The 16,903-nt window shown below is 42.4% G+C and overlaps 2 protein-coding genes across 3 annotated transcripts in view; one reads left to right on the top strand and one right to left on the bottom strand.

The window, feature by feature from the left end:
• Positions 1–16,903, bottom strand: part of FILIP1L (filamin A interacting protein 1 like) — a 182,625-nt gene that overhangs the window by 148,589 nt on the left and 17,133 nt on the right. Inside the window, exon 1 of one of the 2 annotated variants that reach the window (XM_083438288.1) lies at positions 4,089–4,371. The exons of the other annotated variant lie outside the window; for it this stretch is intronic. The gene's annotated coding sequence lies outside the window, so the exon portion shown is untranslated. Of the gene's footprint in view, positions 1–4,088; positions 4,372–16,903 lie in introns of those variants that run through there. 2 annotated transcript variants of the gene reach the window in all.
• CMSS1 (cms1 ribosomal small subunit homolog) overlaps positions 1–16,903 on the top strand; it is a 177,411-nt gene that overhangs the window by 153,136 nt on the left and 7,372 nt on the right. Inside the window, exons 2-5 of the mRNA XM_083438487.1 lie at positions 10,285–10,385; positions 12,746–12,829; positions 15,374–15,503; positions 16,669–16,728. Of these exons, the coding sequence (XP_083294613.1) occupies positions 10,285–10,385; positions 12,746–12,829; positions 15,374–15,503; positions 16,669–16,728 (375 nt within the window). The remainder of the gene's footprint in view (positions 1–10,284; positions 10,386–12,745; positions 12,830–15,373; positions 15,504–16,668; positions 16,729–16,903) is intronic.

Raw genomic sequence — 16,903 nt, 5'->3', positions numbered from 1 at the left:
TGTCATTTATTAGTAAGACTGGCGGCTGTGTTTGACCATGTACAGTGCATGTTTTCCATCTACCACACTTGAAATGGGGCAGCTACAGTTACAGACAGTTGAGCAAGTGAGAGAGTTTACACTAGGATTGGACTCAGTGATAAAGAGGTTAGACTCAAGGATGCAGAAGCCACTTCACTATTTTTGGGCAACCTCCTGCTCTGCTTCCAAACATAGGCACTCAACCAACCTGAGTTCCCTATTACAGGGAGCAAGTGGGACCTACAACATATTATTGCAACATACCCCCCTCCTCCAAAATGGGTGCTCCTGTTCAGGGTTCCAGCCAAAGCATCCCACTTCCCCCATGGCCCATTTTTCTTTCTTTCCCAACAGCCATATAAAATTCCATCTCTGCTTAGCATGCTGAGTCCTTGTGGGACTGCAGGAGGTGCTGCCACCTTGTTTTTGCTTTAAAAAAATTGTACAAACTTTGGGGTTCCCCCAAATATGCTGCCATCTCCCTCTTGTTTCTCAGTGGCCTCATTTTACCTGCAACCCTGGTGGCATGCAGCAGCTGAGTTTGCTATTAGAGGGAGTTAGGATTAGAAGAACCATCCAGCATTTTTGCTTTAAGCACTGGTTGTACACCTGCTTTAGAACTTGAATAAAATGTAAGCATCAGAAATAGCAAAGGAAGAACAACCTAAATTTGTTTGGCATGATTTGCGCGAGTGTCAGTTTTTGTACCTTTATAGACTGGTGTAAGCTATTTTGGAAATGAATTTTGTAGCAGGTGGCTTAGAAGCGGAAAGGAACCTGGAATTAGTTGACAGTGTGTCATGGATGTGCTTCACATGAATTACTGTGTGTCTACCCTTCCTCTAAAAATAAAACCCAGAATCCTTTTTATTTTAAATCTAGGGGCTGCTCACTCTGCTTCCCAACTCCCTGAGCACTCACTCACATTAATCCCCTAGAGCTCCCCCTTCCCACCCCACTCAACTACTAAGCTCACTTTTCACCTTTCCAACCCCATTTCTGAAGCCACTAAGGGCTTGTTTGGGGGGATTTGAAGGGGAAATGTTTTAACCAGAGAAGAAACAGGAGAAATAGCAGAGATGGGTATAATAATAATAATAATTAATAATAATAATAATAATAATTTATTATTATTTATAGCCCGGCCATCTGGCTGGGCTTCCCCAGCCACTCTGGGCGGCTTCCAACAAAATATTAAAATACAGCAATCCATCAAACATTAAAAGCTTCCCTGAACAGGGCTGCCTTCAGATGTCTTCTAAAAGTCTGGTAGTTGTTGTTCTCTTTGACATCTGGTGGGAGGGCGTTCCACAGGGAGGGCGCCACTACCGAGAAGGCCCTCTGCCTGGTTCCCTGTAACTTGGCTTCTCGCAGTGAGGGAACCGCCAGAAGGCCCTCGGCGCTGGATCTCAGTGTCCAGGCAGAAAGATGGGGGTGGAGGCACTCCTTCAGATATACTGGACCGAGGCCGAAACAGACACCTAAAGCTAATACAACAGAGCCTTCTTGCTACACTCAATATTGTTCTGAACTGTCCCACCCCACCCCACTCCTAGCATTGTTTAAAACAGCCACTTTTTTCCTTTCAGTGTTCCTCCCTTTGCACTGTGCTCAGACCTTTCCCTCTTTTGCTGGCTCATGTGAGAGAGATGAAGAATTCAGAGCTCTCACATATTCCACAGTACCATCATGCAATGAAGGTACTTTACTCAAACCCCTGCCATTGTTTAAAACCACCACTTCTCTCTCACTTATTTCCATCCCTTCTTTACTTAAACTTTGGCTGCCAATTCTCCCTTTTGCTTTTCAGTGGGCCTATTTTGGCTCCAGTACTGTCACTACTCAGTCACCTGGAAAAACTTCCTATCCAGGACGTGTAGCCATTGATGGCATTGTGGGACTTGGCCATAGTGCACCTTGCAGGCTATCCTGCATGCGATATGAATTCTGTAGTTAATGTTTCACGCAAGATAGATTGGGGAAGAACCAACATCAGACTTACATAGTTTTAAGATAGCTCAGTCAGAAGAGCATGAATCTCTTAATCCCGTGTTGGGCAAAAGATTCTTGCATTGCAGGGGATTATGGTCTCTTCCAAATTCTATGACTCTATGATCCCTATTGTCCACCAATGTATTTTTAAATTTGCAAAGCATACTCAGGATAATACTTAAGGCCAGTAAGCAGCATGTGTTTTGGGGAAGAGCCACCCTCCCCACACAAGCATGTTGCTGCTTACTTGGACATGGCCTGGGTGGGGCAGAATGATGGTGAGGCTGAGGCTGTGCTAATACAGCACTGAGAATGTCCCGACCAACTTGGTGCTTCTTAGGACTCACCTGCACAGTCCCAGTCTTGTTGCTGCCTTGACCAATCTCAGCCCTGTCCAAGTAAGCAGCAGTGATGCTTGTGTCGGGAGGGCAACTCCAGCTCGCTACACACACTGCTACTGGTGAAGGTTTATTCAGCGATGCTGCTAAACAGCAGTAGAAGTGCCATACAAGATCTCACCAAGATCTCTTCCTCATTCATTCATTTTTGCAATAATGCTAGCATTCAGGAGACGTTAGGTGGTCCACAAGAAAGTGACTCATGATCCACAAATGGAAAGAAGATTGCCTTATTATACAAGGTTACTGGCTTTATTACAATGGCTAAGATCCATATAACCAATGGATTAGCATTTGTAAACCAGTGGATTATACTTGACAATCTTTTATACTGTATTCCCACTTAGTAAACTTAAATAATAAGTTCAGTATGCTCATTAAATACCAAGATGTCACACCACAGCATTTTGAGTATTTACTTTGCTCATTTTGTTGTGGAAGAAGTAAGGCATAGCATCAATCATACCTATGAGAAATGAACTCTCTTTTAAAATATGCCTCACCTTATCTGAGGGTGGGGTGGCAAGGGGGCCCACTGTAATTTTGTAGTTTGCCTAAGATATTCCAATGATGAGGCATCATGGAAGAAATCCCCTTATAGGAACCCTTCTCTCATGCATTGAATCAAATTGTTATTCTGGAATTGAAGTTTCACTGCTGAATTCTCATTTGCCTTGGACAGGATGAAGACTCGGTGCTAAGCAACTCATTGACCTTTAAATACCAGCTGTTTCGTTTCTCCATCTTAAAACTTTTCTGTGGGAACTGCCACAATGGTAACAAATGATGCCTGAACCGTTGCTCATGGCCCTTGAAGCAGTTCAAACCCAGTTGAAGAAAGGAAAGACTCTCTGGTGTGCAAGTGTGCCATTGCATTGCCCTTGTTCTTTCAGAGCAAATACTTGGGTCCAAGTGAGCCAAGTAATTAAAGAATCAACAGCAGTGACAATCATAATGGAAAGCTGCAAAGTTCCAAAATAGTGGATTCTTTGAGACACATCAGCACCAAAAAACTAAACTCTGTTTTAAACTGATTCAGCCATCAGGCCTTCCAAAAAGGCTTTGTTTTTTGTTTCTTTTTAGAGATATTAGCCACTTCATAGAACTGCAGTCTCTAGCATTGTTTAGTTGGGAATGTATTACAGAGTGGACATTATCCTAGGAATCACTGGTCAGGTTGAGGTGGTAAGGTCTGGGGCAGAAGGGGAAAGGATGAGGTAGCAGATGCCACACATCTCACAACCTAATACACCTCTGATGGTATTATTTGCCTCAGATATATTGCTACCTGCCATGAAACTGATGTTGTAGGTGAAAAGCTATACCTGTTCAAAAGTAATAAGACATAATCTATATGCACAGACATGCACTTTATTTCCTCTACCCGAGGATTTTAGTGATGTAATATTTCCATTTCTATTAATATTTTTCCTGCCAATCAGTGAAAGTTTATAGACAGGGATGAACTTTGGCACATAATTATTTTGTGTGTTATTTACACAATAGGATAGGAAACCTGTAATAATCTCTAATCAAATAAACAAGATTACATCCAAAGCAGAATTGTTATCATTTATATTTGGAAACCTCACACTAAAGGCAAATATAGTACAATTTGTTACACTGAACAGCCACACAACAATTTCTCTAAAATGACATTAGAATAGAAAACCTTACCATATTTGAGAAGGCAGCTTCCTGGCTAATTTCCTTTTTCCGCCCCTTCACAAAGGACAAATCCAGGTCAGCAAATAAAAATGTCTCTTTACAGAAGTGAAATTCTACTTGAGCTTTATCTTCTGAGCACCCAGAGCACTCATTTCAAAAAGCCACACAGTTTGCTCTTTTGGGAAGCTTTGGAACAGTTGCCCTCCCTTTGTATTGGGTAGGTTTAGATCCTTCGGTGTAAGATCCAGGGACCTGAGAGACAGCACTGCAAAGAAGAGATGGGAGGGGGCCAACACTGGCACTGATTTAGACCAAACTCTAAATATAACACAACCCACTTTCCATGCTTCGCTCTCCAAATACTGACCTTGTTGGAAAGCTGACCTCTCCTCTTGTCATTCTTTGCAGAGGAGATAGGACATAATGCAAGTAGCAGACATCTGCTTGCAGCAAGCCAGGTATGAACGCTATCTCTATCGCAACCGCATCCTGCTTAATTTCTGTCTGTGTGCATATTTTTTAAAGGGGTATTCTCAGATGAATGACTGCTTCCAGTATCTCCCCCTCCCTTCTTTATTAAGCCTGGAAGAAAGGGGAAACTTCCCAGTGGAGAAGCCCATAGCATTTCCCCTTTTAGTCAAAACAAGAAGCTAGTTTAACTGTGCTACAGTTTATATTAATGCTGCCCCTGTATGTAGCTTGAGAGCATGGAAAACTACCCTGCTTGATAAGAAACCATTCCTAGGGTGGTTGCTTAAAGGTAAAGTGACCCCTGACCATTAGGTCCAGTCGCGGATGACTCTGGGGTTGCGGTGCTCATCTCGCTTTACTGAACGAGGGAGCCGGCGTACAGCTTCCGGGTCATGTGGCCAGCATGACTAAGCCACTTCTGGCGAATCAGAGCAGCGCACGGAAACGCTGTTTACCTTCCCGCCGGAGCGGTACCTATTTATCTACTTGCACTGCATGCTTTCAAACTGCTAGGTTAGCAGGAATGGGACCGAACAATGGGAGCTCACCCCATCGCGGGGATTCGAACCGCTGACCTTCTGATTAGCGAACCCTAGGCTCTGTGGTTTTAACTCACAGCGCCACCTGCATCCCAGGGTGGTTGCTTAGTCATTGCCAAAAAAAGGAAGGAAAGGCATCACACACAGAGAGGACACAAGCTTGCAAACATTTGCATATGCTAATTTATATGTATATAATTTAGAAGCTGAGCAAGGGTATCACACATGCTTGTAGATAGGAGGGACTGCTTGTCAGAAGCCCTCTTGTGTATCCCAAATACCCCATAAATATATCTAGTTGTGACCAGGAAACAGGCTTTTTTGTAGCTGTATTCAGGCTCTGGAATCTGCCTCTCCCCCTCTCTAATGGCTTTCTGTAAGATGGTCAAAACCTTCCATTTTAAGAATGGTTTTGGGATCATAAATGGCTGTCCTCTTTTTGAAGTGAATTTAGTTAAACTAAATTATTTTTTATGGCTATAGTGTTTTTGTATTGCTGTTTCAGTATATCATGGATGCTTTGTTTTATTTATAGCCATGACATTGTGTTTAAAATTGTTACATTATTGATTTAACTTATGTTGTTAGCCACCTTGGTCTTGTTGAGGAAAAGTGGGATATACAGTGGTACATCTGGTTGCGAACGGGATCTGTTCCGGAGGCCCGTTCGCAACATGAAAAGAGCGCAACCCGCAGCGGCGCATCTGCGCATGCACGAGTTGCGATTCGGCACTTATGCGCATGCGCGTGACGTCATTTTGCGCTTCTGCGCATGCGTGAGCGGCAGAACCTGGAAGTAACCCTTTCAGGTACTGCCGGGTCGCTGCGGAACGTAACCTGAAAGAACATAACATGAAGCAAATGTAGTATGAGGTATGACTGTAAATGTTTTTGATGAAAAAAATATGAAGGCTAAGTATGTTAACCTCTATTTAAAGCAGACAAAAGACATAGATAGCTGTGTTGATCCTTGGGAGTGGGGGAGGTGGAATCCAAAAACCAGAAAGGTTTATTAAGACCAACCATAATGTCAGGAAACAATGAGTAAGCTTTTAACTTCTCCATAAGGCTAGATATTAAACAAAACCTGGGATCAGGAGGGCGAAAAAGCTGGGCTTGGTGTTGGAGCCCCAAAGTCTGCAGTTTCTGTGAGTCTTAAAATGGAATGCAGACTTAATTACTCTCTGAACCTCTGCGATTTCAGCTGTTCCCAAGTATTCCCCGCCTCTTTTGTATGTTTGCTTGTTTATTTAGTGTTGCTGGGGAATATTAAACAGGGTGATCTGCATTGATTTGTTTTGTAATGTACCATGTATGAATGAATGATTGCTTGTCTCCACATCAACATCACTTATAATACATTAAGGGAAATAAAAGAAGCAATAAAATGTCAGCATCGCCCTTGAGCCAGTGCCACTAACTGGACTCATCCACTTCAGCCCCGACTGGGCTAGGCGAGCTGGGTAGCACTTCCAGAGACCACCTTCTGCACAGGAACAGGTCAAAGTGCTGTGGACTCACAGCTTAGAGTTGTGAGCACCGGATTCACTTCCACAAGTAGACAGTCGTCGCACAGCAGAGTACAGCAGAGTCTAGCAGAGTATATAAACAACTCGGAGAGGAGCTCTGTAGAATATTCTCTTTATTCTATAACTACAGCTATTATACAACTATATACAGAGCTAAATAGGTCTAAGCATAAAGAATGCTGAACCGCACTGAGTGCCTGCAGCTGCTCTTAGCAGCAACCTTATCGAAACACACAATCTCTAACACTCAGTCTCTCTCTCCCTGACTGACTGACCGACTCACTGACTGACCGACTCATTGATTTGTGGTGCTGGAGCAGAATATGTAGAGAGCAGAGCACGCCTCCTCCTCTCTGCAGAATCAGCAGACTCCTCAGGAGATTCTTGGATATGGGAGGGGTGAAATCTCCTCATAAAAATTAAAATGACGTGGACATTCCGTGAACCACCTCAATGGAAGCTCATAGGCCACAGTTTGGGGACCCCTACTCAAACTGACAGCTGTAAGTACTATGAAGTAGCCCCTCAAAGTATGACTAGGTGGTTTGTTGTGCAAAAATGTACCACATGTAAAGCATGTAAGTCATGGTCACTGCAGGAACCAAAACAAATATATGTATGAGGACTTGAATCGTTTCCCAACTTCAGCATATTTTTGAAAACCCTGAATATCCCTGCCTGGAAGTGGTTAGTCAGCTTCTGCTGTGCTAATATTGTATAATTGCTGATGTCAGAACATATTTTCTGTCTTTTTTTATTCTGTCAATATAGTTGAATCCTATAGTTGAATCAATATAGTTGAATGCCAGTTATGAACTTGCCCTGCTTCTATGGATCTATTGCAAGCTGCAGGCAGAGCTTGCCGTGCACACATGGCTTTTCCATTCATTTCCACACAGAGCGCCAAAGGATATCATGTGTGGTCACCTACCTCTGTTCAAATTTATGGGGACTCCTGCACACATAGCCCTGGAGTACCTTGCAGGATGCCTAGAACTCTAGGTTGAGGCACATAGCTGGTATAATATGTCAAAAATCAGCCTTGTACTTATCCAAAAATGTCTTTCCTTGTAATACTAGTACAGTGGTGCCCCGCAAGACGAATGCCTCGCAAGACGGAAAACCCGCTAGACGAAAGGGTTTTCTGTTTTGGAGGTGCTTCGCAGGACGAATTTGCTATGGGCTTGCTTCGCAAGAGGAAAATGTCTTGTGATTCCTGGGGGTTTTTTTCCGCTCCCCACCCCCTTTTTCTAAGGCACTAAGCTGCTAATAGCCTTTTAGCAGCTAATCCGCTAATCCCTTAAGCCTTTAATAGCCGCTAATAGCCGCTAAACCGCTAATAGCGCTAATCCGCTAATGGGCTTGCTTCGCAAGACGAAAAAACCTCAAGACGAAGAGACTCACTGAACGGATTCTTTTCGTCTTGCGAGGCACCACTGTACAGTGGTACCCCAGCTTCAGAACGTAATTTGTTGTGGAGGTCTGTTTTTAACTTGAAACTGTTCTTAACCTGAGGTACCACTTTAGCTAATGGGGCCTCCTGCTGCCACCGTGCCACCACCATGCGATTTCTGTTCTCATCCTGAAGTAAAGTTCTTAACCTGAAGTACTATTTCTGGGTTAGCAGAGTCTGTAACCTGAAGTATCTGTAACCTGAAGCGTCTGTAACCCGAGGTACCACTGTGCTTAAATTAGCCCATCCATATGGTCTCAGGGTCTGAAGACAAGTAAAGCAGAAACTTTGCTGAAGCTAGGAAGGTCTAGGTCTAGCCACAGCTTGGAGTGAGAGACGATCTGGAACATTATTATTATTATTATTATTATTATTATACCACCCTATACCCACAGGTCTCAGGGGGGTTCACAGAATAAAATCAGGATATAAAACCACAAAATCCATAATCAAAATAAAAACAACCCAATAATCCCCCCTCCCCCGTGCACACACTCATTTTAAAGGGGCATAAGATGTCAATCAAATCAACCAAAGGCCAGGTTAAAAAGGAACGTTTCTGCCTGGCACCTAAAGGTATATAATGAACTTCCCTGGGGAGAGCATTTGCCAGTTGGGGAGCCACTGCAGAGAAGGCCTGTTCTCGTGTTGCCACCCCCCAGACCTCTCGAGGAGGAGGCACATGAAGAAGGGCCTCAGAAAATGATCTCAGGGTCTGGGTAGGTTCATATGGAAAGAGGCAATCCTTGGCCGTCCTGAGCCGTTTATATGCCAGTATGAATTTCATGGTGGAACAAAGAACAAATAGAATCTGAATATCACCACTTTACCTGGCTGCAGCAGGCGAGATGGGACAGCAAGACCTACCCCTTCCCCTTATCTGAAAAAAAGCTTCCCTTTCTCTCCTTCTGTTCCTGGACTCCCTTAGTCTTGCTGACTCTTATGAGAACTACTGATGTAGCTTTAATAATTGGTACCTGAGAGAGTTTTCCTCTCCCTTTTTCATTTTTCTGATCATGTCAGTTAGATGTTAAGCCCAGAAGTCTGGGTTGTTGTTGTTGTTGTTGTTGTTTTAGGTCTGTACAGTATATAGCAATTTTTAGCCATTTAAACTGTAAATAATACCTTTCAAAACCAGAATTCAATCCTGATATTTCTTCCAGATTAAGTAACAGTTTATTGCATTTGAACTGTGGAAAGTTTGCACAGGAGCAGGAAGCATTTAATATATTGCTATGGGGTCTCTTGCTCAGATTCATGTAATTAAACTGTAGAATTGTAGAATTGGAAGGGACCGTGGGAGTCATCTAGTCCAACCCCCTGCAATGCAGGAATATTTTGCCCAATGGGCTTGAACCCATGACCTTGAGATTAAGCGTCTCATGCTCTGCCAACTGAGCTATCCCATGATGCTGAACTTGTGTCATTCCAAGCTGAAAAAAAGTTGGAGGGTATTGCATACTGCAGTCCAGTTCCAAAGTAAAGATGGGCAGTTAACAGGTGGTGCATTGTTTGCAAAGTTGTATCCTGGAAGACATTTGTCTACTTTTAGAGTTCTATAATGAGCAATCTACAAGCAGATACAGGAGAAGAGGCTATTTATGACTCTGCTTTGGGGGCACCTCCCTCTCCGCTTTCCGAACATGCCAAGTCAGGATTTATAAAGAAGCGTTAAAGTTAGCTGTTAGATTTTCTTGGCAAGCTGTAGACAGTACAAAGTCTCTAGGTTACAGGATGCAGAGGGTATCTTGGGAAGCAGTTGACTCAGCATATGGCTACCTGGATAGAGCAATACAGATATATTCCAGTGCATAGTAAATGCTGCATTGCAAGTGAATTTTGAACCTCTGGATCATGTTGTTCCCGAAGGGGGCAATGACAATAAAGATATTATTATTATTATTATTATTATTATTATGTTGAGTGTTCCTCTGGAATCGGATAAACTGGTATTCCTTCCATCTCCCAACCCCCCTCCTTGTGCAGCGCAGGGAATGAAATGTTTCCCCTCAACCATAATGCCCCAAGAATATGTAAAAGCCACTAGATTTTCCTTTTCCATTTCTTTTTGGCCAGTGGAGGAGGCATCGCACATCCAAACTGATAGGCACTCAAGCCCCCAAGTTTACTACTGGAGGAAATAATTGCATCAGTGTCATCTGATCAGAATGCAGAACAGTGGATATGTTTTTGAGATTTACTTTTGTCTTTAGGTCTGTCACCTGATGCCTCTTCGGAAGAATGTGCTGGCACAAGTAAAACAGAGCAGCAACATACAACCCCTTTGCCACCTACTTCAAAGAAAAGGAAACAGGTTGGTTGGTTTTCTTCTCACGATTACCCTTGCAGAGAAAGATGATGCATAATGAAAAGTAGGCAGTAGAATTTCTGTGCTGCTTGTTGGGTAGAATCCAAATACTTGCTTTTCTGGGTCTATAGCAATTCTACTAGTTGGTACTTGGTTGGCAGCTCTACAGTTCATCATTTTATCTATCACCAGTTTAGTGACCACAGTGTGCAAATGTCCACAGTTATGCTGTCTCCTGCCAATGGGAATTGTAGTTCAAAACATCCAGAGGGCACTAGGTTGTGAAAGCTTCTTTAGAGTTACAACACTAGAAAAAAGCAGTGTAGACTCTGAAGCATCTTGTCAAAAACTGCAAAGTCCTCTTAAAGTCTTTTGCATCTTAAATTGGAGCACTTGAAAAATCCAAAATAATTTCTGAGTGGGCAGATGGGGACAAACATTTCCCTACCAAAAGCTAGCAGGTATGGAATTTACCAAGACATACTGCCAGACATCTTGTATGCTGACTGCCTGTTTTGCAAAGGCCTTTGGCTAAAAGCAAAAAAAAAATTTTAAAAGAAAACCTGACTACCTTTTAAAATTAATTTGTTACGTTTTAGTATATACTGCTGTTTCAGCCTGTTCAAGCTGATTTTCTGCATCAAAGCTTTCTTTTGGAACACTATATTTCTGTGTTGGTGACATCTCAATGTCTGGAAGGCGAGGGGAGCAGATTTTAAAATAACTGTTGCTTTGAAGACCAGTCTGAAAACCCATTCTTCCAGGAACTTTGCATGTGCTGTTGCCATAAGTTAAACTTCGGCAAATGCGCCCACAGTGCTGAACGTGGCACTGCCCTCTGATGAGTGTGATGAGCACTCCAAACTTCAAAGCTATAGGGGTGAGTAGGATTGTCCATAAAGCTAGACCATAAAGAAGGCTGATTGGCGAAGAGTGAATTATGGTGTTGGAGGAGACTCTTGAGAGTCCCATGGACTGCAAGAAGAACAAACGTATCCATTCTTAAGGAAATCAGCCCTGAGTGCTCCCTGGAAGGACAGATCCTGAAGCTGAGGCTCCAATACTTTGGCCACCGCATGAGAAGAGAAGACTCCCTAGAAAAGACCCTGATGTTGGGAAAGATGGAGGGCACATGGAGAAGGGGACAACAGAGGACGAGATGGTTGGATAGTGTTCTCGAAGCTACCAGCATGAGTTTGACCAAACTGCGGGAGGCAGTGGAAGACAGGAGTGCCTGGCGTGCTCTGGTCCATGGGGTCACGAAGAGCTGGACACGACTAAACGACTAAACAACAAAGGGTTGTCCAAGGCGTTTTATAGCGATTCTCCACCAGTCCCAAAGTTGGGAGGAAGGCCTCTTCCTCTGGAAGAAGAAAAGCAGACAGGGTTGTCATTGGCTGCCAGTGCTTGAAGGCACTTGGAGCACCAGTGGGAAGTGGCAGCTAACAGAGCATGCTTGTCCCATGTAGCCTTTCCCTTGGAAAAGATGGCTGGGTGGAACATTCGGTGCTACTTCTGGAAGACACATTCTGGCAGCAAGGCCTAACAGTGCATGCTTCAAACACACCTGTGGCCTTTTTCTCTGGAAGTGCAGGCCAGGTGAGGAGGGCTCTGCCAACAAATTGTTGATTTCCAATAACCACATACACATCACTTCTCAGTGTTGCTGGTGTGGGTCAGATAAATTGCTTTATTCCATTGCAGATCGCTTCTAATCATTGTGACCCTTCTTGGCCTCAAATTAAGCGAAAATTGTGAAGCGTAGAGTCAGATACTCTTAAACTGGCAGGGTGCAGAAACAGATTTTCAATATGTTCCTTTAAATATACACCCCCACAAAAAAACCCCCAGTCATGTGATGTTTTGTAAGGCACAGGACATGATTATACATTGAGAAAAGGTCGTTCGCAAACAGTGCAGCAACAATCACTTTCTGAGTGCATTTTTCTTGTTCACTCTATATAATTAATGCCTTTTTTATTTTCTGTTATGTTTAAAGCATGCAGTTAACCAGCTGCAAGTTCCATATCTAGAATGGATAGAGTTCATTCATTATGTAACATGAAGCCAGTAGTTATTTGTTTGTTGAATGGTAAAGCTGCCCTATTCCTGTTGTTAGTTCCTGCTTATCTCCAGCTGCAGTATGCTTTTGATTTCTTCCACGGCCAGGCTGATTTGGACAGATCGAGCATGATCCAGAATCTTTTCATTTTTGGCAGATCCTGGCAGCTGAGACATGTGCTTAATTCCCACACACCGGCTCAGTTGTGTTTCTAAAGTGTTTTTAATGATGATGTAACTCAGCCCAAATGCTCAGCTTCTTTTCCTTCTTTCTTTCTTTCCCTGCCCACCTTCCCCACCCGCAGGCTACAGAATGTTTCCTCGGTGCAGAAAAAGAGGACTCTGTGGATAAAAACGAAAGTGAAGCAAAGCCAAAGAGAAGAAGAAAGGTATTGACTCCTAACTGACATTGCAACATAAGCAGCATAACTGCTTCTCTGGAGGCTGTTATAAAATGCTTCAGAACTGTTATGAGACAACGCAAAACAAATGACTTTTTAAAAGCTTTGAAGTTTATCCCCACACCTTACCCTTTTAGTTCTGAGGGTTATTTTTCAGTCACTGAAAATCATTTCATTCAAGAAAACTCCATCCTTGTTTTATCTTACTCCACTAATATGTTTGAGCTAAATCCCTGTTCAATATACAACTGAGTAATTCAGTGTAGGGAAGTATTTTTTGCATATCACCCCAATCTCCACAGCAGTTCCAGGCGCTTACCCCAGGGTCTGTGTTTCCTTTAGTACAATGAGGCACAACAGAGACTGTGGTGTCTTTCGGATATATGGTTTATTTACATGTATACACAACCCAATCCTGTGATAAAAGGGATTCAAAGCATTACATTCCAAGAGCCTCCTATTTCTCCCATTGTGGCAACCTCCAATTCAAAGTCAGTCCACATTAAAACAGTAAAATTATTGGTAAAAACAGTTCAATACAACAATTTTAAACATTTTTTAAAAATTAAAGCAAGTGATATCTGGGTAGGTTTGTCTAAACAAAAATGAATACAAGAAGAGTACAGTGAAGGGACATGCCTTATTTGTATCATGTAAGGTTTGGTTTAAAAAACAACATGAATAGCCATGAAATGTATTTGAAGTGAAAACAGACATTGCAACATTAAACTTGTTACAAAAATGCTAATAAATCAAATCTCTTGTTCAAACCACTAGGGATAACTGTCTGCAGGTTATAAATCCAACATACTCCCATTGAGAAGGTAAAACATGAGGATCTTGTCCTTTCTGAGTTGATATATGGGTGTGCTCAGTTGCCAAAAACTCCCAACTTCTCAGATATAAGATTGTATTCCAAAAAAAAAGCTGAGTTAATGCAGCATCAGGCTTTTAAGTTCTATTATTACTCTTTTCACTTATGCATTATCTTAAAGCTCTACTAATTTGTTGCATGTACCAAGACGGACGTACCGTGCCCGCATTGCCGCCCGCCCAGAGGCATCCGTGGCTTCAGATTGGTGGCAGGAGCTTCCTGCAGCCAATCCAAAGCCACGCCAGCATTGCGGAAGTCAGTCCCTGCACGGCGGGGCCTCTGTGCTGCACAGGGACTGACTGAGCGGGTGGCAGGGCCCATAAGGTTTGCAGGCCGGATTAACAAGCCCAGTGAGCCGCATCCAGCCCCCGGACCTTAGTTTGCTGACCCCTGATCTAGTCCAACCCATTGCAATGCAGGAATATGCAGCTGTCCCATATGGGGATTGAACCTGCAACCTTGGCATAATCAGCACCACACTCTAACCACTCTATCCTGAGCTATCCAGGCTGTCTTAAATCCAGGCTGGGTTCAGTTGTCATACCTGAATATATATTCACAAGCTCTTCTGCAAGGATGTAATATCCATGTTAAAAAAATATTCCATTGGAAGGTTTTTGTTTTGGAGACTGACATCACACCTCATTTTTGGTGCTTTCCAGAGCAATATTTGTAGCATAATAGCACTGAATCCCAGAATGAACAAGCTGTAAAGAAATAAGTGTGGCATGGATATCACAGCAAACGTCTCTGTGTCCCCACCCCCAATTCTTTCTTTTTAAAAAGCCTTTTGCTCTTTAGCATCTGGAATGAATTAGAAGCAAAATAATAAAACTTCCTGCGTGAAGAACGTTTCCTCCCACAGCTCTTTGAAGGAAGGGAATATATTCAGGTGTCCTTGTTCTTACCGTTATGGAATTTCTTGTTAATATCAGCATCACCCTCCAGAGTACCATTATTTTCCTGAAGGAATTGAGTGACTCAATGAATGATGTAATAGCGCCATGAAATAGTGCTCTTTCCCCCCACCTCCCGGCTTTAAGTGAAGTGAGTCCCATTGATCTTTGTCAGATTCTTATCTGCTTATGTATGCTATGTTAAACAAATGCAAAAGATCACTCTGAAAATTGCCCAGGAGACAATCTCTGCCCTTAAAGGAAAATTTTAATTTGTTGAATTAGAAAATGTAAGCATGGATGGTGCTATGGTCTTGAAGGCACAACAGTTCAGCTGTCCCTTTCTTCTTAGAGATTTTTTTAATGCTTGTTTAGGAAAATCCCATAGAAACTTGATGAACAGCTGAGCAGAGATTTGGGGGATGGTTTAGAGAAATATGGATAAAAGCTTCCCATTTGATGTGACTCCACATTCTTCAGACCACTGCAGAAGCTATATGCACGAGCAAATATGTTAAAGCTGTTTAAACGTGCTAAAAAAGCAACAGCTTTTAGATAGCTTTTGCCATATCCATCTAAAGTATTCTAGATTGAATCCTGGTGTCTTAATCTATGTAGGCTACATAAGATGTCCCACATGTAAGGTTTTTGAAGACCTGTTGTTTTCAGGCCAGAAAAAGAATAGAAAACTGTGTATTTATCAGCAAGAATGGTGAAGATGGAATCGCTGTGCTGATTGTGCCTCTTCTTCTGTTTCTTTAGAAGAAAATTTCTGATGTTCTTTCAAAATCATCTCCAAAACCAGGAGTCCCTGAAGACCTGCAGAAACTTCTTAAGGAACATTTTTGTGCTAAACGTTCAGTGATTGAATTAGAAGAATTACAGTTGCCAGGTAATGAAATATATTATATAATGAAGGATATTATAAAAGATGCACCAACAGAAAGAACAATAGGAATGTTAGTTTGTAACACAACTGTGGCCTGGTTCGTTCATGCTAAACTGTGCTGCAACATTTAATTCTGATCCCAGCCGAGCAATGTAACTATGATTTATTAAATATAGTTAAAAGTCAGTCATTAACCAAGGTTTGTTCTTGGTAAACCTTTGCTAACATTAACCATACTTTAGTGTGATATGCAAACCCAGAGCACCTCCTTAACTATGGTTAAGGAGTGATCACCACCCAAAAGCTACAGAGCCGCAAGTGAAGAGCAACAGAATATTCAGACCAAACTCAAGTGTCTGCTATGCTCACTGGTGTTATCCTGCGACATCATAAACCAAGGTTTAAGTGATTGTCTGCCAGGCACCTCACCTTTAACAATGGTTTAATAATCTCTTTTTATGTAAAGTGCCCTGGAAGCATGGCTGAGTGTAAATTCCCAAAGACAAATACCTAAATAAAATAAAACACATTGAAAGAAATGGAACTGTGTATGATAGAGTGGGGGAGATGTTTTGGATCTCTAGCTGCTAACGAAAGTCAGCAATAACATACTTGTGTAAGCAGCAGGATTTTGTGTATCGCTTTGTAAGCCCCTAGCTCCTGGAGATACAGAAAGTATAGGATTTGCTGTTCTAGGCTGAGCCAGGGTTTGGTGTGGGTTGCAGGAACTGTTCTGTATAGTTGAACCGTGCAGTTTTGTGGTATTGGTTAATGATTCAGCTCTTGAAGGAGAAAGCTGCAAACATTCCGCAGCATGCACAGCTGGTTAAGCAAAGCTATGTTTAAGGATAAATTAGGAGTGGGCTGTATGGCGAGATGATTTTAGAAGGAATCTGGGTTGGACTCAGTGCTTTTTTTCAGGGGGTACTCAAGGATACACAGTACCAGCACCTATTTTTCTAGGGGGAAAACACTGGTTGGGCTAAATGTTGTTCCCATCATTTAGCTAATCCGCTTTAAAGCTTCTTGTTATTAGCTGTGAGTGCTTGTGAAACTCTGCCTTTCCAAAGAGCACTTTACATGGCTTTTGGCAAAAGAGCTTTCCTGGAAGATTTAATCAAAGGTCTTAGTTTTAGCACCAAGCAACAATATTCTCTTGCGGTTTCAGATGCCTGTTTTCTCCCTGCAAATGACCTCACCCGCAGTTTTTCTTCCTACCTGAAAGAAAGTGAGTAGCTCATTGGTCTGAAGGTGTTGTGTGCATATAACTCTCATGCCCATTATTTTCCTTAAAGGATTATAATCAAATTTAGATTTCCATTATTAGTCTATATAAAAATGTTTCTTATTCTACTGTCTGTTTTCTGTATAGATGCATTACCTTAACGTGGTTAAGTTATGTT

The sequence above is a fragment of the Podarcis tiliguerta genome (genome assembly GCF_965153285.1).
Source record: "Podarcis tiliguerta genome assembly, chromosome: 4".
Taxonomy (NCBI): Eukaryota; Metazoa; Chordata; class Lepidosauria; order Squamata; family Lacertidae; genus Podarcis; species Podarcis tiliguerta.
The sequence above is the reverse complement of the archived record's forward strand: the minus strand, read 5'-3'. Positions and strand labels throughout refer to the sequence as shown.